Source organism: Camelus bactrianus, chromosome 1, assembly GCF_048773025.1.
Source record: "Camelus bactrianus isolate YW-2024 breed Bactrian camel chromosome 1, ASM4877302v1, whole genome shotgun sequence".
Taxonomy (NCBI): Eukaryota; Metazoa; Chordata; class Mammalia; order Artiodactyla; family Camelidae; genus Camelus; species Camelus bactrianus.
The window spans coordinates 113,888,200-113,909,662 of NC_133539.1; the positions used below are offsets into that span (position 1 = coordinate 113,888,200).

General features: G+C 42.3%; 2 protein-coding genes across 8 annotated transcripts; one reads left to right on the forward strand and one right to left on the reverse strand.

Annotated features, from left to right (window-relative positions):
• Positions 1-2,093: 2,093 nt before the first annotated feature.
• On the reverse strand, positions 2,094-4,468 carry RPL15 (ribosomal protein L15). Its single transcript, XM_010947759.3, has 4 exons — positions 4,319-4,468; positions 3,510-3,691; positions 3,230-3,366; positions 2,094-2,450 (listed from the first exon to the last, which is right to left on the reverse strand). The coding sequence occupies exons 2-4, from the start codon at positions 3,679-3,681 to the stop codon at positions 2,145-2,147; spliced, it is 615 nt and encodes a 204-aa protein (XP_010946061.1). The 5' UTR covers positions 3,682-3,691; positions 4,319-4,468; the 3' UTR covers positions 2,094-2,144.
• NKIRAS1 (NFKB inhibitor interacting Ras like 1) lies at positions 4,466-20,601 on the forward strand. Of its 7 annotated transcripts, XR_012509508.1 has the most exons (7): positions 4,499-4,623; positions 11,174-11,222; positions 12,071-12,181; positions 14,651-14,892; positions 17,582-17,711; positions 19,714-19,935; positions 20,045-20,183. XR_012509508.1 is itself a non-coding variant. In XM_010947762.3 (5 exons), the coding sequence occupies exons 3-5, from the start codon at positions 12,088-12,090 to the stop codon at positions 20,285-20,287; spliced, it is 579 nt and encodes a 192-aa protein (XP_010946064.1). In that variant the 5' UTR covers positions 4,466-4,585; positions 11,174-11,222; positions 12,071-12,087; the 3' UTR covers positions 20,288-20,601. The 7 variants fall into 7 exon arrangements, 5 of the variants coding, with proteins under 5 accessions (XP_010946064.1, XP_010946065.1, XP_010946063.1 ...); XR_012509507.1 differs by lacking the exon at positions 19,714-19,935 and having other exon boundaries at positions 20,045-20,176; XM_010947762.3 differs by lacking the exons at positions 17,582-17,711; positions 19,714-19,935 and having other exon boundaries at positions 4,466-4,585; positions 20,045-20,601.
• Positions 20,602-21,463: the final 862 nt, after the last annotated feature.

Sequence of the window (21,463 nt, forward strand, 5' to 3'; positions counted from 1 at the left end):
TTTCGGGTATGTGTTAATCATCTGCTGCTCTAGAAATACTACACAGGAGCAGCTTGTGGAGTGGTCTGGGAAAGCCTCTTTGGTGACATTAAGTATCTGTGTTTTCCCATCATAAAGGCATTAGGATTGCTTGGTGTGTCTGAGAAACGGCCAGAAAGATGGGATGACACAGAATGAGAACAGCAGGACACGCGATCATGTGGTGGCAGAGTGGGAAAATCATGGAAGATATTCATAGACTTTAGTTTCCCGCTCTCTCTAGCTGCGTGTGGAGACTAACTGCAGGGTAAGCAAAGACAGGAGCAAGCCCTTCTGGGAGATACCTAATGCTGGCCTTTGGTCTGAATCAACCCTCCCCCTCCCTAAATTAGCACTCTGAATAGTTGGGAAAAAAATGAGTTTTTCTAATTCATGCAAGGACCAAAGAACCAAGGAACAAAAACCCAAGATTAAGCACTACACATTTTCCCTGAAGCTGTTGAATGTTTCTGCCATCATGTGTTTTATTTTTGTGGGTTATTTGGTTTGCTTTAAAGCATCCATCGGACGACAAGATAGCAGGTCCATTTGTTTAATATGACATTTATTCTGTATATATAGTTGAACCTCTACAACACACAAAATATGGTTTAAGATTTTATTTTGAGGTGGGTGGGAAGGAATCTAGGTCTCAAGGTTTTGTGAGCCTGCTACATGTTTTCGGGAAGTCATTTAGGTGAGCCTTTCAAAAGACACTTGAAGAAAATACGAGAAAAATTGGTTCAAGAAAACCAGCAATTATATTTCAAAATTAAACCACCTATTAAGATAGCAAACCAAGAATTGGGGCAATTCCTTTTTCCGTATTTCCTGCACACTCAAACCCACCCTGGGAAACAGAAGCCTAGTCTACTGGAAGCCATGATGCAAACAAAATGTGGTGCTATGCTGAAAAAGTGGGCACAATTGGTAGCCTGGCAAGTTTGTGGAATGGTTGAGATCTTGAGGGTCATTTGAGCAGGAAGAGAAAAATAACTGTAGACAACACAGAAAATTAGATTGGAAACCATGAACTTGTATTGACACCAACTACATGACTTTTCTCAATAGCCTTAGGGGAATGGATAAAGTGGCTTGACCCAAGATGACATTTGATTAGACTTAGCAATGTTACTTTTAAACAAAACCAACCATATTTTCCCCTCTAAGATAGCTTAGAGGGTTCAAAATGGTCACAAAGTAGTATTACAGATAAAACATTTAAGTTTTTGATCTAGGTTTTCCTATCCTCCCACAATCAAAAGGTATCAACGAACACCAATTTCCCAATCCTGGCATTACAGTTTACAAACCTTAAGGTTAGTAATTTCCCTTCTCGCCTAATGTTCAATTTTCATCAGTTTCAATACATAGCAGTGTAAATATCATTACTACTTTGCATGAAATTCAATATTCTAGAGATCCCAGTTATTTATGAGATTGAACCAGTAGTTTCCACCTTTTATGTGATCAATGGTACCACGGAGGGCAAGGCAATTTAACCAGATTTTGATGAGAACTCTCTTTGAACAGGTTTACTCAATTATCTTAAAAATAGTGGAATTCTTTTTCTCCTTTCAGAAGTGGCAGTTACATAAATGAAATAGTAGATGACATCTAAAAATGTGGGCCCTTAGTTAACTTTTTCCACATATGGTAAAGGATCAGGACACCTTCCACATTTCCAAGGAAAATCCAATTTATGAAGTTTGTCTCTGCCAAACTCCGTAAGTCAGCCACTTTAGAGTAAACCAGCAGAGCATTGCATCACCCCAATAAAGCTGTAGGTTTCATCACATGCACCAACAAATCTACAGGGTTAATTTCTGCACTTCCTCTTTAACAGAATTTATTTTACATCTATTGTAGCAAACAGCATTTTACACACTGACATATAAACTCCCTAATAAGATAAAGCAAAGACAAAAGCATTTCTCTTATTAGAAACAAGATACACCATCACTTAGTCTTTAAACATTATTGCACTTTTAACTTTCATAATTTGACAATGCATTCATGAAACAATCTGCAGACTAGTTTTAACAGAGAAATTAAAAACCACTTGTAAGCAGACATGAATGTCCTAAATTGTTTATTAGGTAAGAATTTTACAAACATTACTTATATCAGCGGTAACGGTGGAGCTGGAGAGTATTGCGCCTTCTCCAAGCTGCACGGCGAGAACCACCAATAGTGTGGTGGAACTTGTGGCCCTTTCCAAGCCCACGGCTCTTTCGGCCTGCGGATGTCAGCCCTCGCATTTCTCTGTGCTTGTGGACTGGTTTGGTGATCCACTGGGTGTCAGGATTTCTTCTGATAGCTTTATGGAATGGATCAATGAGGATAACCTCAAAGAATTTGTATGTAGAATCTTCACCAACCCAGTAAGAATTCAGGACCCGCAGAGCCCCACAGTGGCGTCCAGCTCGCTCCTAGAACAGGAAAAAAGGCCCAAGGTCAGCCTCCCACACAACCTAGCATCCAATCAGGAAGCAATTCTCTTTAGATATCAGACTAAGGCTGCTCACTTAAAACAACTCAAGTATTTACTAAGCATCTCCCAAAGGCTGGGACCAAGTGTAATAAGGTAGACTGTAACATATGTAAATATCATAAGGTTGATTCGCTTCCTGGAGGGAGTATGACAAGGCATACTGTCTACAAAATAACATACAAACGTCCTTAGATTTCAAACCATTCTGACTACCTCCTCTCTAAGGCATGAATGCTAGGAATATCTGGCTAACCAAATTTAGTATTCTGGAACGTATTTTTCTACTACAATAGGTCAGCCACCTTTTATTGAAAACTTTGAAACCCACCATGGTCTCTTCTGCACAGCCTTGTTTTCTTTTAAAAAGACATTTTTAGCTCATGGAGAGTAACAGGCCCTTGTTTGTCAACCTCTACAACAAAGCATAGTTCATTTACTAGTTCAGTACAAAGTTACCGCCCTTTAAGAAAAGTACGTTCCACAGGTTCACACTAATCATAAAACACTTTCTTACGTATGAGCAAAGAGATTCCTAACAAAGACTAAGAGTCTCCGACAGCAACTCTTCACTAAGTTAAAAGAAAAAAAATCACCAGCCCCATTTTAAACACAACAGGGTTCACCTAGGTACAAATTAACCATCAGAAAAATCGTTCTAATCCTCCCCCACTATCTCCAGGTGGTGACCAATACAAGTACCACTGAAAAAGCACTCACCTCGGCGACAGACTGAAGGCTCCGAGCAAACTTTAGCTGGTTAACACCATGGTGGACAGGCTTGCCGTAGGTAGCACCCTTAGGAACGGGGCGTTTGCGGCCACCACGGCGCACACGAATGCGGTATATGACATAACCTAGACAAAAAAAAAAAAAAAAAAAACCACAAAAAACAAACTTGCTGCTAATGTTCCAGCATCAAATGCTTCTTCCTAATCGCGGCTTTGCAGCCTTCCCCGGGGAGCTGACTGTGACCCAAGCAGCCCCGCAGACCACTCACCTTGCTTGGCCTTGTATCCCAGCCGGCGCGCCTTATCGGGCCGGGTGGGGCGGGGGGCCCTGTGCAGCGCCGAGAGCTGGCGGTATTGCCAACAGCGCACCCTGAGAAGAAAGCGCATGACATCGGACTGCTTCTTCCTCCATAGCTCCTGGATGTACTTGTAAGCGCCCATCTCGGCTCACCTTGGAGATAAACGGGTGTTAAAAACATAATCCATTCAAGCACAAGACCCCGTCCGTCCATCTTAGTTCCCCACCAACCACGAGAACAGCCCTGCCGATGAAATGGCTCTGCACGAACAGCAAGGCACAGCCGGCTCAACCTGCACCTCCGCGCCCACGGGAGGCAGCGCAGGGCGGCCCTCGACACGTTTTTGCGGGACGAACGAGCGCAACGAGCCTTGGGCACCAAGGGGGCGGATGACTGGGGCAGGCGGCGTCCCAGGGTCCGGCCTGAAAGAGGCCTTGCCAAGACCTCCGGGTTAGCTGCTGCCGCCAAGGACTGTTCTCGAAGAAAAGCATATTCCACCCAGCCCGCCGGCCTCGCTCTAGGACGCCCTCCGCCCGGCCTCCCCTCCCTCCCTTTCCTTCACGCTCTGAGCCCAGCTCAAATTCGCGCCGCCATCACAGCATCCCCCAGCCCGCTTCAGGGGCCGCCTTTCCACACCCGCGCTGCCCCGCATCCCAATCAAACCCGCGCCGCACAGGAGGCAGGAGGAGCTCCAAGGACGCAGGGTCCCCGAGCCTAGATGGCCCACATGAAGAGAGATCCGCGGCGGATGGAGTAGCGAAAATCCCAACACAGCCTACCTGATGGCTGCCGCCAAACGAAAAGGAAAGAGCCTTTCTCCCACAATCCCTTTTGCGCTCCTCCCCCACTTCAGCGAGCCTGTTTCCGGTAGAGAGCGGTGGCCGCGCACAGCCTCATGGGACATGTAGTTCCGGCTGAGAGCCTGGTGGGCGGAGTTCGGCCGGGATTGGGCGCAACCTCGCGGAGGGTCCCGCCCTCTGCTCCTCGGGGTTCGTACTGGAGTGGCAGGAGCCAGGCTAAGGGCGACAGTCAGCGGTGAGGTCTCGGTGAGTGCGCGTCCGGACGGTCCCGCTGCCGAGAGGAGGCAAGTTGGGGGCGGGGCTCCGGCGGCCGAATCCCGCGGTGGAGCCGCGCAGGCCGCGCGCCGTTCTCCTCGGGGTCTGCGCCGTGTGCAGGACTGTCAGGAAGCGTCCTGCGGGGCCGCTTCACGCGCTGCGGGCTGGTCACGTGGGGGGCAGCCGCGGGCCCCCTGCTTTACCCCGACGGACGAGGACCTCTGGGGCCCAAACGGGGCGCTCGTGTCGCGGGGGCTTCGCTGTGGGCGCCGCGTCCCGCCTCCCGGGGCGATTCGGGCCTCAGCTCCCGCAGGCCCAGCTCCGAGGGATTTTGCCCCAAAAAGGGTTTGGCGGTGGGTAGGGGGGTGATGCGGGCGGCTCGGTGTTTTTGCGGGTCCCTGCGGTCCCTGCCTCTCCTGCATATAGATCTTGTCCTCGACGTGCTATGTCAGGACCACGGGTTTTTAGAAAAGCGAAATATTTTTGTGCCACGATCTGGTTGGCAGGTGCAAGTGTTAAGGGGAAAAAATGCCGAGAAAATGCAAGCGTTTTGTGTTGCGTTATTTATTGACGAACAAGTGATTGATTAGCTTTTTTGCGTCTACAGAATATTTTCATTTTTGGTAAATCATATGGCTTAATTCTCTTACAAATACCAAGCGTAAGTGTGGCGAAGGATTAAGAGAATCATTTGTCTTCTAAAACGGCGGGTTTGGTTATTTTTTACCCCCATTTCGTATTTTCCTTTTTTTTTTTTTTTTAATTGCAGCTTTACCATTGTAAAAGCCCTTACATGATTCAACAAATGCCTACTATGTGCCAGCTAGGAATGTAGCAGTGGTTGTGGCAGAAATTCTAGCTTCTGGGGAAAAGGCAATAAACGTAAGATTATTATGTTCTGTGATAAGATGCTAAGGACAAATAAGGGGGGGAAGGGGTAGGGAGTGTTGAGGTTGGGGTGGAGATTTTGCATGGAATGTTCAGGATGAGTCTTCTTGAGAAGTAACATTTGAGAAAAGCCTTGAAGTGCCCAGACTGGAGCACGCCCACGTTAATACAGGAACAGGGAAAGTAGCAGATGGCTTCAAAGAGGTGAAGGTTCTCAGGAGGACTCTGGGTTTTCAAACTTTCTGAGATTGGAAACCATTGGAAGATTTTGGGCAGGAGACTGACTTCATGTGGCTTGCATTTTATTTTATTAACTTTTTAAAATGGGGGTACTGGGGATTGAACCAAGGACCATGCACCCTGCCCCTGAGGAAATTCCTTCCATGTGGCCTGCATTTTAAAAGGATGATTTGAATTGCAGCTTTGAGGCTAAAAGGAGAAAAGGAAAATGTGGAAGCAGAGACTAGGTAGGAGGTGGTATTCCTTTCCTATAGCTACTGTAACAAATTACAGCAAATTTACTGGCTTAAAACAGCACACGTTGCACACGTTTGTTGCCTTATAGTTCTGTAGGTTAGAAATCTCACTAGGCTAAAATCAAGTTAGTTGGTCTATGTTCCTTTTAGAGGCGTTGGGGAAGAATCCATTTCCTTGCCTTTTCCAGCTTCTAATTTTTGGGGGGATGTTGAAGGAGATAATTAGGTTTATTTACTTAATTACTTCTTTAATGGAGGTACTAGGGATTGAACCCAGGACCTCGAGCATGCTAAGCACACACTCTACCACCCTGCCTCCTCCCTCTTCCAGCTTCATTCCGTGGCTGCTGACCCCTTTATCTTGAAAGCCAGCAGTATAGCATCATCAAATCTCTCACTTTCTGACACTCTTGTCTCCCTCTTACACACTTGTGATCACATTGGGTCCAGATAGTCCAGGATAATCTCCCCATCTCAAGGTTCTTAATCGCAACTGCAAAGTCCTTTTTTACCATGTAAAGTAGAATACTCATAGATTTGGGGGATTATGTCATGGACATCTTTGAGAGATCAGTGAGAGAAGACGGGGCCTTGGACTACTTCATTTCAAAGGTAGAGGGTTTATTGCTGGACCAGATGTGGGGTGTGAGAAACATTGGTCAAGAGCAATTGATTGTAAAGTGGGAATAATCATTTGGAAAGAAGATTCTGGCAATGTGATTCATCACTGCTAATTTCTTAATTAGGTTTTGCTGTTTTGTTTCTTAATTCATAGCCTGCAGTTTCTCATTTAGCAATTTGGAAGATTTGGATTGGTATTTTTAATTGATTTTGAGATTCCTGAGGTTTTGGTTTTGCCTCCTTCTTTGTCCATAATGCCTGGCATTAGGGTAAGACTGTAGTAAATATTTACTGAATGAATAAAAGTGCGGTAGGCTGGAATCTGCTTATTGTATTTTATTATGTGCGGTATTGTTTGCAAAACTCTTTTAATGTATGTTTATATATATAAAATGTATTCATATATGGGTAAGAGAAAGCATTGCACACAGTACATGATGTTTACATAAACCAATGCACAGTGTAGTTTTTCCTCGTGTGATGCTTACGTAATAAGATCTATAATATCTCCTTTTGAAGTTAACAGTGTTTCAGTGTTAATATTTTCCTGTTTGCATAAAAAAGTTACGTTCTATTTTAAAACTAGAATGATGTCTGTGAGGGAAGAACAGAAGTACTGGCAACGTAGGGTAGCTGTTTCTGATGGCTCTTCCAAGAGAATACTGACCCAGCTCAGTGTTCTCTACAGAGTGGATCAGACCATGTTTTTATTCTCTAGCAACTGTATTGATTAGCCTGGAAAGCAAAGCAGTACGTATTTAAGACTGCATTGGATTTTGCCTGTTAAGCACGTTCTCTTAGTCATTTACATCAGCCAACGATTAGTAGGTCACAGCTGAATTTTATTTTCCAGCAGTTTCTTAGGGTAGGGGCTGTACAAGGAGCTGTAACGACTGCTTTTTGTATTAACCTCGTGTTGACGCAGTTTCTGGGTCAGTCATTTCTGCTCTCATAGCGTGGCAGCGTTAGAAGGAAACTTAAAGGTCATCCATCTGTGCTGGAGCCTTTCAAACTCTTGAACCTCGATTTACCTAAGAGGCTTGGCCACCCACAAGGTCTATTCCTATGATCCCCTGCCCTTTCAGGGTACTGCAGGTGACCTCTTTCTGCATTTAGAAGGAAATGGTGTGTATTTATTGCGTTTGGAAATTATGAAATGTTATGATGCTTATAGAATGAAGCTTTTGGTAGTTTTTATTTGTAAATCTGAGTATATATAAGGGTGAGATGCATATGTGTACTTTATATGTAACGTGAGCCCCTACCATCATGATCATGTATAGAGAGTTAAGTATTTTGTATCTGTATGTAATGTTACTCATTTAAAATCTTTTAGATATTAACTTTTTAAGGAATTAATAGTTTTTAAAATTACTTTTATTGAGGTATGGTTGATTTACAAGATTATGTAAGTTTCAGGTGTATGACAGTGATTCAAATTTTTAGTTATATTCTATTTATAGTTATTGTAAAATATTGGTTATATTCCCTGTGCTGTACAGTGTATCCTTGTAGCTTGTTTATTTTATACATAGTAGTTTGTACCTCAAGAATTCCTACTTTTACCCAGACCCCTCCTGATCCAATAAAAACCCAAGAACCAAAAAAAAAAAAAGAATTCATACTTTTTAATTGATGTGAAACAGGTTTTATGTAGCAGATCTTCAGTTTTATGTAATATTGTTGTTTTCCATTTGAAGACACCTAGGAACCTAGAATGCTTCAGGTGTGCTTTGATTAATCACACTTACCCTTTCGTCTCTGTTTGCTTTTTGATGCTATAAAATATTTAACATGTTCTTCCCGGTCGTATTTCTTTCCTTCTCTCTCCTTCCTAAAAAAACCTTAAAATCTTTACCTAGGGTTAGAGTTACCTCTTTTCAGTTACTTTTACTGTTTGCCCTTGATGAGATCTTCTCTGAAATCCTGAAATAAATCCCCCAATTTATTTTACACACACACAAATACAAAATAATGCATATTTTAAATCAAACTCTCTCTGCTAATCCTAGTATCATGAGTGAAGAAAGTACAATTGTAGTATATCCCTTTTAAAGCAGGTATATTGAGACCACTTCCAAAGACCCTCAGGAATTTTTGATTTCTGGATTTCTCTGGATTCTGTGGATTTCAGCATTTTTTCAGTTCACCTCAGTCCCCAGCATTCTTATTTGCTTCCCTTTCACAGAGAGTCTATTGCTGTTAATCATGGGATGTTCTTTCCTTAAAACTGCTGCTTCACTCAACTACAGTATGTACCTGCCCTTGTAAAGCACTGGAGTTTTTTTTGAAGATTGATATAATTTGTGGTAAAGGGACTTTTTTTTTTTTTTTTTTTTTGATTTAATAGAAAGGGGTGAGGAAGTAAGGATTGGTATGTAGAAATTCTACTGGGGCTAAGACAATTTCAGAGGAAGGGCAATAATAATAGAAAAACCAGAATTTAGATTCCAGCAGCAACCTTTTTGAACAACAGAGTTGTTCTGTTGCTGCCATCATTTTTCTTATACTCCAGAAGATTTCTTTCTTACCTTCTTCTCGTGTGGTTAGGTGGCAACTGTTATTAAAAACTCTTAGAAAGAAAGATTCAATGGTATAACTTACAGGGGACCACAATATATAGAGAGTGGAATCCTATGATAAAGGAGATAACATTAATCAAATTCAGAAGTATGCATGGAAAACCTTGTCGGATGGGCCATCGTTGCCGACGTAGGTGATACCCTACCATAGATGATCAGCGTTACACAAAACTCTGCCCTTATAAAGACTGAGAATTTTTCTGTTGCACTTACACTGAAAAATAAAAAGGAAATTCCCTAAGAGAAGTGGTTTTCCTGGAAGCAAGTGATAAATATTATTGAGAAGATTTATCAGAAGGAGCCCAAGCGTGCCACCCAGGAAATAATAGTTATATCACGTAAGAGACTATTTATCTACTGGTTAAATGTAGTATACTGCTCTGGAAATGAGTGCTGTGTTATTACGGCACCACAGTAATGGTATCATTACAATTTTCCTGTCAGGAGATATGTGCTTTGTCTGATTTAGGTCATAAAAAATTACAGACTTTGACAATTAGTCTATGACAAAGGAGGCAAGAATATACAATGGAGGAAAAACAGTCTCTTCAATAAGCAGTGCTAGGAAAACTGGACAGCTACATGTAAAAGAATGAAATTGGAACATTTTCTAACACTGTATACAAAAATAAACTCAAAATGGATTAAAGACCTAAATGTAAGACCAGAAGCCATAAAGTTCCTAGAAGACATAGGCAGAACACTCTGGCATAAATCTTAGCAGCATTTAAAAAAATCTGCCTCATAAGGCAAAGGAAACAAAAAGTAAACAAATGGAAGCTAATTAAAAGCTTTGCACAGCAGAGGAAAGCATCAATGAAATGAAAAGACAACCTACTGAATCAGAGAATGTATTTGCAAATGCTATGACTGATAAGGGGTTAATATTCAAAATGTAACTCATACAACTCAATATAAAAAAAATTAAAAAGTGGGCAGAAGACTTGAATAGACATTTTCAAAGAAGCCATACTGATGGCTAACAGGCACATGAAAAAGATGCTCAACATCATTAATCATCAGAGAAATGCCAATCAAAGCCACAGAGAGATACCATGTCACACCTGTCAGAATGGCTGTCATCGGAGACTACAAATAACAAATGTTGGTGATGATGCGGAGAAAGGAATACTTGTACACTGTCGGGGGGGATTGCAGCCACTGTGGAAAACAGTGTGGAGGTTCCTCAAAAAACTAAAAATAGAACTTCCATATGACCCAGCAATTCCACTCCTGGGTGTATATTTGAAGAAAACAAAAACACTAACTGGAAAAGATACATGCATCCCAGCCTTCATAGCGGTATTATTTACAATAGCTGAGCTTTGGAAGCAACCTAAGTGTCCATCAACAAATGAATGTATAAAGAAGGGGTGTGTGTGTGTGTGTGTGTGTGTGTGTATACATATTTATACACACAGTGGAATATTACTCAGACATAAAGATGCAACAACATGGATGGACCCGGAGGGTAATAGGCTTACTGAAATAAGTCAGAGAAAGACATATACTATATGTTATCACTCATATGTGGAATCTAAAAAAAACCCCAAATGAATGAACATAACAAAAAAGAAACAGACTCACACATACTGAGAACAAACTAATTACCAGGGGGGAGAAGAAAGGGGGAGGGACAAGATATGTGTAGGGGATTAAGATGTGCAAACTACTATGTATAAAGTAAATAAGCTACAAGGGTATATTGTACAGCACAAGGAATATAGCCAATATTTTACAATAACTATAAATGGAGTATAATTAAAAATTGTGAATCACTATGTTGTACACCTGAAACTCATTGTAAATCAACTCTACCTTAATAAAAAAGTTACAGACTTTGAGAAAACAAAGTAGAGAAGACTTAAAGGAAGTTCATTTGTTGCTTAATATTTTAGCTGTTGGTTAAAAAAAAAACAGTAATGTGCAACATACACGCATACAGAAAGATGCCCACCACCGCTTTTATTTGAATGCTTATTTGAACTTTCTTGTTGTTTTCTGACTTTAAGGAGCTGTGGCCTCCCTTTCAGTCAGTTATTGCAAGTTCCACACTGCCAGGTAAGAGAATTGGAAATAAGGAGGTGGTGGGAGATGGCAGAGGCAATGTGGAAATTTAAATTCTCTTACCAGATTATTCTGCTACATTTAATGAGCCTTTTTTCCCTCTCTGTCTTGGCTTCTGGTATCTTGCCTTCCAGAAAATAAAAGTTTTGAGGAAAACTGAAGAAAATGTTACCCAATCTTGCTCTTCCTTGGATGTGTTAGGAAGCTGGGAGAAATAAGTTTTCCTTTTCTTTTAGTTTAAAGTGCCTGATCAGTTTTTCTGGCTTGAAGAACTATGACTCAAAGAGAAGTCTGACTAAAAGAGACCAAAATTCAATTTCTCACTCTCCTGAGAAAAGACTGACAGAAGCATTGATAGTGTTAATGCTTCTTTAAAAAATTACGTCCATTTTCTATCCAGATTTTTATCTTCATGCCTCCTTATATTTTTACATCTTGCTTATTTTTCTAGGTAAATACAGATGAGCAGGCAGTCTTTCAAGGATTATTTTCATCTAGGATTCAGTTTGGATTTCTGTAGACTTAATTAGTATTGAAATATTCTTTGTGTAAAATATGTTTATTCTTTTTGAAAACAAACATATTCTTATCTATAACGTCGTCTTGTTTTCCTAGCTTACTTCTGCAGAGATAGATAGGAGACCAGTAACACTGATTGCTCTAAGGAAACCAGTGGGAGAGCAGGAATGGGGTTTGGAAGGCTATACCTTATTTTGTGTATCTTTTTTATATTTGAAATTTCCCCCTTTGTACGTGTTACTTATTAAATTTAAACATAGAAAGAAAAAGAGAAGGTTGATTTTTAACTACACAATTTTAAAGGTCTTCTATTCTCTTTACAGTGACATCCTAAGAGAAAATGGGAAAAGGCTGTAAGGTTGTGGTTTGTGGCTTGCTCTCTGTGGGAAAAACGGCAATTTTGGAGCAGCTTCTTTATGGGAATCACACTATTGGTAAGATTATTTTTCCTTAATTTCTCTGTAGGTTCTGGAAACTGCTAGGGGTCTTGTGTTGGTCATACTAACCTAAGATGGAAGGTGGCACACAAGTGATGTGTGCTCCAGAGGGACCAGAATGGTCATAGAAGTCAACAGAGATTGAGGGGGAAAATTTGGGGCAAGGAAAAAACACCTTTTTTTTTTTTCTAATTAAAAAAAAATTTTGGTGGGGGTAGTGGTTATTAGGTGTATTTACTTATTTATTTTTAGAAGAGGTACTGGGGATCGAACCCAGGACGTCCTGCATCCTTAGTCTTCCGCTGGTGTGGTGGAGCAGTAGGGGCCGGCAGTATGGAGTAGGAGAGGAGGTCGGGCGAGCTGGTGAGGAGTCGGAACTTCGCCTGATTTATAGCGGAACAGAATTTCTTAAGTGGGGGAGGAAGGGAACCAGACTGGCTTTTAGTGGATAAAACATCCACCACAACAAAAGTTTTTATGGTTTTTGCCTTTAAATTTTTTTTATAATCAAAGCTCAGTAAGTTTGTGTCTTCATAGAAGAACCTTTAATTTCCTTAAGATATTACTTTATCACGGGATGATATACTCAAACCTGTAAATAATTTTCCCCTACTAAACATCAAACATTTCTTTAAACAAAAAAGTTTTATTTATTTATTTTGGGTGTAGGTAGTTAGGTTTACTTATTTATTTTTAGAGGAGGTACTGGGGATTGAACCCAGGACCTTGTGTGTGCTAAGCATGTGCTCTACCGCTTGAGCTATACCCTTCCCCCAAACATTTCTTAATGTAAAGAATTATGCTGATGAAAGTAAATTTTTGGTTTCTCATGAGCCAGCCTGTTTATCCTTACATGATTATTCCTTTTAATCTAATGCTTTTGGGAGATTTTATTTATATTTCATGTATGGCACATGTCACAAATCATGCTACAATATTTAGGTTTAGGAAAACTACAGCCAGTTTTTCACAACCTGTAATATAGAGTGTTTTAGTGGTACAGAATATTGTCCAGATGGTTTTACCTCTGGATAGCTCGTAGTTAAAAGTGGGGCCATACCATACCTATCTTCTCTCTCCCTAATCAGTACAGTTCAGGTTGTTAATCTTCTCACCTTAATCCCCTTGGCAACAAATGGTTATTGAATACTTGCTGTGCACACAGAAAGGTTTGTCTCTCAGGGAAGTCACAGACTAGTTGAAGAGACAAAACCTGCACAAATAGGGCAAAGTAAAATGCATTTTAAAAGGCTCATCAGTCAGGCGAGCAGGGGATGGAATTGGGACATCAGTTATGAGCTCACTCATTTATTCATTCATTCAGACATTTACTAAGGACTTTCCACGTATGTAGGTCAATTTGTTAGTCCTCAGAGCTATGAAGATAGATTAGCCACAGTCCTGACTCTGCAGTGTGTTTGCACTCTAGCTTCGGAGGGGACAGATAGGAGGAAATTTAAGTATAAAATGGCAGTCCCCGTACAAGGCACAGTAAGAGCAGAACGGAGGAGAGTGGATAGTCAGGAGAGGATCCACGGGGTTGATATTTCAGCAGAGTCTGGAAAGGATAGGAGGCTTTTACCAGGTGTTTCCTGAGCTACTGCAGGAGTTCTGGTGAAGGTATCCTTACTGGCTTGTGTGGTTCAGGTGACGTAGTTCAGTGGAGGTACTGTTAAGGGCTTGTGCCAGTGGGAATGGAAGGAGGCAGTGGATGGAGCAGACGTCCCAGCAGCAGAGTCGCTGATACACGATAACTCTCACCCATACTTTCCTTGTTCAGAGAGAACGCTGAAGACTGACCAGGTGGAGGTGATCAAGGGACAGAAGCAAGGGGGAGGAACAGGTGACAAGTGTGGGGAGGAACTTGTTAGTTTGAAGTACTCAAAGGACATTCGTACAAAGGTGCACAGTAGGTACTTGGGAATTAAGGTCTAGTGCCTAGACCCAGCCTGCACATGTGAATTTTTGAGTTCTTTAAACAGACCCTAGAAATAGTGGAAGTTTTACAGAGAAAAATCAAATTTACCCAGGTCCTGTCCTTGGCTCTGACGAAGAAGAAAAGCAGCCTTTGATTCTCTTATTTAGATATTAAGTTCTTTGACTCTTGAAAGTCCCTTTTAAAAAATAGGTAATAGTAAATCTCATTGCCAAATTTTTATGACTTTTATTTCTACACAGAAGAAATATTTTTTAAAAAGCACTTTGTTCATTTACTGTAACAACTACCTTTCATTTTAAAGAAATTAGTAAGTGGAAATATGATTCTTGTATGTAGTAAATATGGAACCTAGAAAACCAATTTCTAAAGGCCGAGAAAATACGCAACAGTTGGTACTGAGTTATCCAAAAAGAGTAATTGCTTTGTTAAAAACTGAAGTATAATTGATATAACCTTGTATTAGTTTCAGATGAATAACGTAGTGATTGTTATTTGTATATATAAAAGTAGTTTCTTTTTAATCCCAGGAATGGAAGACTGTGAAACAATGGAGGATGTGTATATGGCTTCAGTGGAAACGGATCGGGGGGTAAAGGAACAGTTACATCTCTATGACACCAGAGGCCTACAGGAAGGCGTGGAGCTGCCGAAGCATTATTTTTCATTTGCCGATGGCTTTGTTCTTGTGTACAGTGTGAATAACCTTGAATCCTTTCAAAGAGTGGAGCTTCTGAAGAAAGAAATTGATAAGTTCAAAGACAAAAAAGAGGTAAGTGGGTATGTTAACAATGTCAACTATGAATTACAGCACTGTTTAAATTGTAGCATGAACTTTTGGGTAATTGAAATATTACAGAAGCATTAAGTTGTATTCACAGTATCTGTAATCGTCATATTTTTCTTAGCCCTGGAAATACAGGGCTGACTGAGTTCAACCAGGACCAGCATTTGACTTCTACCTTTACTTGTCACCATGTACAAGTTGGATTTTAATGACTCCATATCTTAAATACTACATAGTTCATTTCGTATTATTTGGGATCACCATTTCCTAGGGCTTTTTATTGTATCCCTGGATAAATAGGATTATCTTCAGCCTTTAAAAAAGGTGGGAGGAAAGAAATGGGAAAAAAAAAAACCTAATAAATCATTACTGGATTCTATCCATTTACCATTTGAAAATAAGGTTCTTTGTATGGTCTGTAAGGCCTTAGATGATCTGGCCTGGGTCTGTTCTTTTCATCTTTGGCATTCTGTTCCTGTCACTGTGCTCCAGCGACGCTGGTCTCCTTTCTGTTTTTCCAGCATAAGCATTTTGTTCCCCTTCTCCGTTGCTGGCTCCCCTGCCTGGACCTCTTACCGCAGATCTCTCTCCAGGTCTTCTCGTGGCTGAGTCCTCATTGTCCAGGGCACTACATGATGAGCTGGTTAGCAGCACCGGCCAGATGTTCTTAACCTAATTTGTATATATATATTTTTTATGTTAAATTTTTAATTTTGAGATAATTGTAGATTCACTTGCAATTTTAAGAAATAGTAGAGATCCCTTACCCAGCTTTCCCCAGTGCTAACACAGTGCAGAACCGTAGTAGAGTAACACAAGCGAGATACTGACACGCGTGCAGTCAGGAACGTGGCCGTCGCTACAGGGACCCCTCATGTTACCTCTTATGGCCGCGCGTTTCCCTCCCATCCCTCCTCCCTCCTTAGCCGTTGGCAAACACTGATCTGTCCTCCATTTCTGTGACCTTGTCACTTCAAGAGTGGTAACATAAATGGAACCACACAGTCTGTAACCTTTTGGTGTCAGCTTTTTTCCTTCGGAGAGTCATCCAGGTGGTTGTGTGTATCCGTCATTCGCTCTTGTATGGCCGGCCGGTATTCCATGGTATGTATGTATGTACCAAAGTTTATTTAACCATTCACCTGTTGAAGGACATCAGGGTTGTTGATATTTCACTTATTTTTATTATTTTGAATACTCACTTACTTTGTGAATAGATAACATTCATAAGGTTCAATCTTCAAAAGATATGAAAGGCAAGTAATGAATGCTCCCCTCCCCGCGTTTCCCATCTTCCCCACTGAGACAGAGAAGTGCTGTTCTTACCTTCTGGAGTAGCCTCTAGATTCCTTTCCTGCCCCCACAAAGTTGAAAGAATAGTTCAGTGAAACCCTCATATACGTGACACTTGAATCTTGGCTCTGCTTCTCACCCTTTCTGCCTCAGTTTCCTTATCTGTAGGACGAGGATGGTAGCAGTACCTTTCTCCCATGGTTGTTACGGGGATTTAAGCAGCACGTTCATTCAGCATTGCCTGTTCTCGGTGAGGTGCAGGGAAGGCGGTGGGTAAGAGTCCCCACTCCCGTAAAGCTTCGGCCTGGGGGCGGGAGAGGGGAGGCAGTGAAGGGGGATGCTGTGTAGGAAAGGAAGCTGAGTGGGGTGGGGAGTGAGGGTACTGTTTTCTGTCCGGTGATCTGGGAAGGCCTCCCTGATAAGGTGACTAACAGATCTGAAGGACATGAGGGAGAGAGCCATGCTGGTGTCTGGAGGGTGGAGGCACCAGCGGGCGCAGGGGGCGGCAGGAGCTTGTCATGTTGAGGGACGGCACCGAGGCCAGAATGGGCGGCCGGGGGGAGTGTGGTAGGAGGTGAGGGCGACACTTTGGACTGGAAGCAAAGGAATGACAGAATGACATGATGTAGCTTGGGTTGCACTTGTTTATTTTCATATTTGCTTTCTGAAAAAACAAATGGGTAATGTTTGCACATGATTCAAAAATTAAAATGTATAAAAAGACTCTGGTGAACTCCAGTTCTCACCCCTTAAGTTCCTGTACCTCAAGCATGCCTTTTTTATATTTTACCACTTCACTAGTTTAGGGGTGTCCTTCCAAAGTTTCTTTATATAAATAGAAGCAAATAGAAATATATGTATCTTATTTTTCCCTCTTTGTTGTACCAAAGGTATAACATATTGTTCAGCACCCTGTATTTCTCATATAATATATCTTGGAGTCCTTTCCATAACAATACTCAGATGCCTTTTTTTACACTGATGCACAGTATTCATCATGTGGATAAAGATGTATGGTAACTTATTTAGCCAGTCCCAAATTGATGGACACTTAGGTTACCTCCAGCCATTATTATGAACTGTGCCGCAGTGAACAATCTTATGATTTATTATTCTGTACAATTTAGGGTAGTTGTAATTACATCAGTCAGCAGAGATGGGGTTCTTGAGTCAAGGATAAACATCTTACCAAGTTACCGCCCATAGGAATGGTATGAAAATGCCTGTGTCTTCAGTCTTAACAACGTGTGGTTAAATTTTTGGATTTTGTGACTCTTCTGGGTGAAACGGTATTTTAATAGTTTCACTTTCCTTGATATGAATGAAGTTGAGCATCTTCTGATTTGTTTTAAAACGGTCACTTGGGATGCTGTGCTGACAGGAGACGGTGAGGAGGGGATGTGAGAAGCTCAGAGTTTAGCTGAAATGCTGTTGCCCCGGAGCACTGCAGCATTTACCAGTTGGAGAACTGAGGAGAAGCCAGCAAAGGAGTCTAAGAAGTGGCCAGTGAGGTAAGAGGGAAACCAAGAGGTAACGATGCCCCAGAAGGCAAGTCTAGTCAGCACTTTAAAAGTAGGGAGTGCCCAAGCTACGTCAAGGCTGAAGATAGATCAGAAAAGCTGAGGATGAAGACGTGACCAGCCTTAGGTAACTTGGAGATCTTAACAAGAACAGTTCTAGTAAACAGAGACCAGTTCTGTGGCCTGGATGTGAGAGAACTGAGCACTGAAAACTTAGCTCTTTCAAAGTGTTTTGAGTCACAGAGTGAATATATCGTCCCATAAAGGGGAATAGAGAGGAGCCGGAGAAGGATATGTGAAAAGGTTTTGTGTTTTAGATGAGAGAGATCATTGTGTTTGTGTGCGAACGGGAATGACTCAGTGGAGAAGAAACTTAACATGCAGGAGAGAAGGGATGACTGATGGAGTGATATCCGTGTCCAGGTTAAAGAGGATGGTTCCAGAGGAGGCACACATAGGCTTAGAAGACCATAGGGTTGTTCGATGTGGGTAGATGCATGGGGAACTTCCCCTTCTGATTGCTTCTGTATTCTTGCTGAAACAGTAAAGACGTTGGCTGAGGGGAAGGAGGGGGAAGGAAGATGAGATGCCGGAGGCTGGGGGAGGGCCCAGGTGGGATATGCTGTCTGGTTACAGAGGAAACGGAGGAAATGTGATGTGTTTGCTGGAGAACACCATCTCACTTCAGGCTGGCGGTACGAACTGGGACCAGCCAGCAGGGTTGCGTTTTTCTTGAGCCACGGTCAGTAAATGGTGTGGGCAAAAAGCAAGGGTAAGAGTTAAACTTAACAAAGGGGTTTACCAGGTGAACACAATGCAGTAATGAGGCAAGGGAATGAATTAAAAGGATCTAAGCTGGGTGAGGGACTGAGGACACGAGAGAGGTTGAAGGACAGTGATACGGGGAGTGGAGCCAGGGGATCGTGGGCCTTGGGGTGTTTAGAACTGGAAGGGAGAGGTCAGAGCCGGTTCCTGGAATTGAGATCAGAGGGGAGAGCAGGAACAATGGCAAGAGCTAGATGTGTTCATGGGAGTGAATGGCTGAGGTCAGGAGGATAATTAAGGTCTTTAGAGAAGAACTGAAAGCAAAGGTTACCGGAAGGGTCATCCATGTGGCCAGTGAAGTCACTAGGAATTACAGGAAAGGTAGCGTGTGGGCTGAGGAGCAGGTAGCAGGTGCCGTAGACCAGTAGCAGCCACCTTCAGTTTGAGGGTTTTCAGGGAGGGACGTGGTCGGAGGCAGCGCTGAGATGAGGACGACACCAGAGCTCCCCCAGCGCGCCGTGGGAGTACCGCAGTGCTGAGCCTCCTTCCAGGAGGCAAGAAGGGGGCGCAGAGCTGGGGGACGTAGGGAAGGGATTTTATTGAAGTCTAGGGGCAAAGTGGGACAGCTTCTGCAACTGGGGAAGTGAGGGAGAGGAAGGCTAGACTAGGAGATACACACAGGGATGAAAATCTGGGCGGGGAATGACAGGAGGGCTTCTGCTCAGAAATGGAGGATTATGAGATGTGCCGGGAAAGCGGAGCTCTGGGGCCTGCTCTCCCATCCTGCCAGGAAGGCAGGGCCTTAATTGGAGCACCGAGAGCTCAAGTTAAAGGCGGGAACACAGCAATGGCCCAGAGGCCCCTCTGACAACCCTTGCTGCCCTTCCTCCACTTTCCCATCATCTTAAGAGTCACTGTCTGAACATCTGGATGTCCCCTCCTCCCCTCCCCAGAGCTGTGACTGACGTGTTCTGGTCGGTGTGCGGTAAGCATTCCACTTTGAGTGAAGAATTGATTGCCTGGCATTTACTGTATAATGTTCCCGTTGGGTCATACATTCAACAAATACTTAGTGCTTGCATCAGGCACTTTTCTGTGATTGGGAATAATGTGAACAGAACAAAAATTCCTGTTCTTGTGGACTCAGGTCCCAGGGGTGCAGAACTCTCACAGCTCCGGGAGTCCCACTATGTTCTCAAGTACACACTGCAGATTTCCCAAACAACAGGTACAGCTGAACCGCGGTGCACACATTGCAGTCAGGCCCTCATTGGTACCCTGGACACTGATTTCCCCGCGTGTCTTCCACCCACACCTGCGACGAGTAACTTCACCTGTTGTTAATTTAAGATGTTTCATAGCAACCTGTGGAGCGCCTGCATTTTTAACAAAAAGGCACTGAGGAAGCAGTGAAGGGAATGTCCGACTACCATTCAGGTCACATCTGAGGGTCAGTTCCGATGAAGCAGTTTGTTAAACGAGACAGTTTTCTTTATTTCTCCATTTTGCCTAGGAACTGATGCTGGCAAAGTGTGATCTTTTATCCATTTTTCTTTCAGGTGGCAATTGTTGTATTAGGAAACAAAATTGACCTTTCTGAGCAGAGACAAGTGGATGCTGAAGTGGCCCAGCAATGGGCAAAGAGTGAGAAGGTGCGACTGTGGGAGGTGACGGTTACAGATCGGAGGACTCTGATTGAGCCGTTCACTCTGTTAGCCAGCAAACTCTCCCAGCCCCAGAGCAAGTCCAGCTTCCCTTTGCCTGGGCGGAAAAACAAAGGCAACTCTAGCTCTGAGAACTAAAAATTCATGACGCCACAACTGTTGGTTGTATACTGACTGCCTCTGGGTGTCCGTGAACGTACTTAACATAGGTCATTTGTACCTACCTGTGGTCCTTAGGAAAAACCCCAAGGCAGTAACTAATGTGCTTTCAGTTACAGTGAAGTTAGTGGGGCGAAGTTATTACTGCCCGATGTGAAGTGATATATTTGCGTTCTCATTGTTTAAAACTGGTCCCTGAAATTAGCGCCTTATTTATAATTATGTTGCACTTGTTATTTATATTTATGTTGCACTTGTCAAAAGAATAAAATAAAGTTTGAGTAGTATGCAAATATTCCTGTGGGTAGCTTCCCCTCCCCTTTAACCTGTTTCAGAAGCTGTCATTCTGGGGTTAACTTTATGCAGACTTCTTAGCTCAAATGTAAGTTTCTTTCTTTCTTTTTTTTAAAGTTCACCAATCTTCTAATGTCTAGGATTATAAAATGACATTTCTGTGTGTGTGTCCAAATCGGCACAGACAGCAAGCAACGTGGGTACTAATTTGACCTAAATTTTGTCTGGTAGAGATCATGCTAAATAGAACAAAACCTATGATTTAGCTTTGTTCAAATTATGTTTACCATGAGTTGAGTAGGTGGTATAACTACATTCAAACTGTTACTTCCTTCTTTAGAAAACTGCTAAGCACTTAAGGACAGTAAAGCTTCCACTTTCCACAAGTAACACAGTACCTTCTGGAATAGTTTTCAGATTAGATATCTGAGTTTGTGCCATGGTTCTCTGAACATGTTGGCAAGACCTGAGTAATGGAGCTAATTGTATTAAGCAAGTTGACAATATTGTAACTAATTGTAAAAGGAAGCAAGCTACTTAGTGGTTTTAACCACGAAAGTAGTTAACTATTTTAAGTGTAAAATATGACATAAGCAAATAGCATCTTGAATACTTACTAAGGCGAGGCTCAGTGACTTTAGACGCAGTTGGCTCAGTTCAGCAAGTCCCAGCCAGGAACTACTGCATACAGAAGGTCCAGAACTTACGTGGTGGCAGCACGAGCTGATGTATAATTATATAAAATTTCTCATCACAAATACTGCCAGTCAGATATGGTTACATCTTCTCTCCCAGGTAATGCTGCTGAGTTTTTTTTTTCAAACACAGATGGGTACTTTTACAGTTATTTAAAAATAGGTA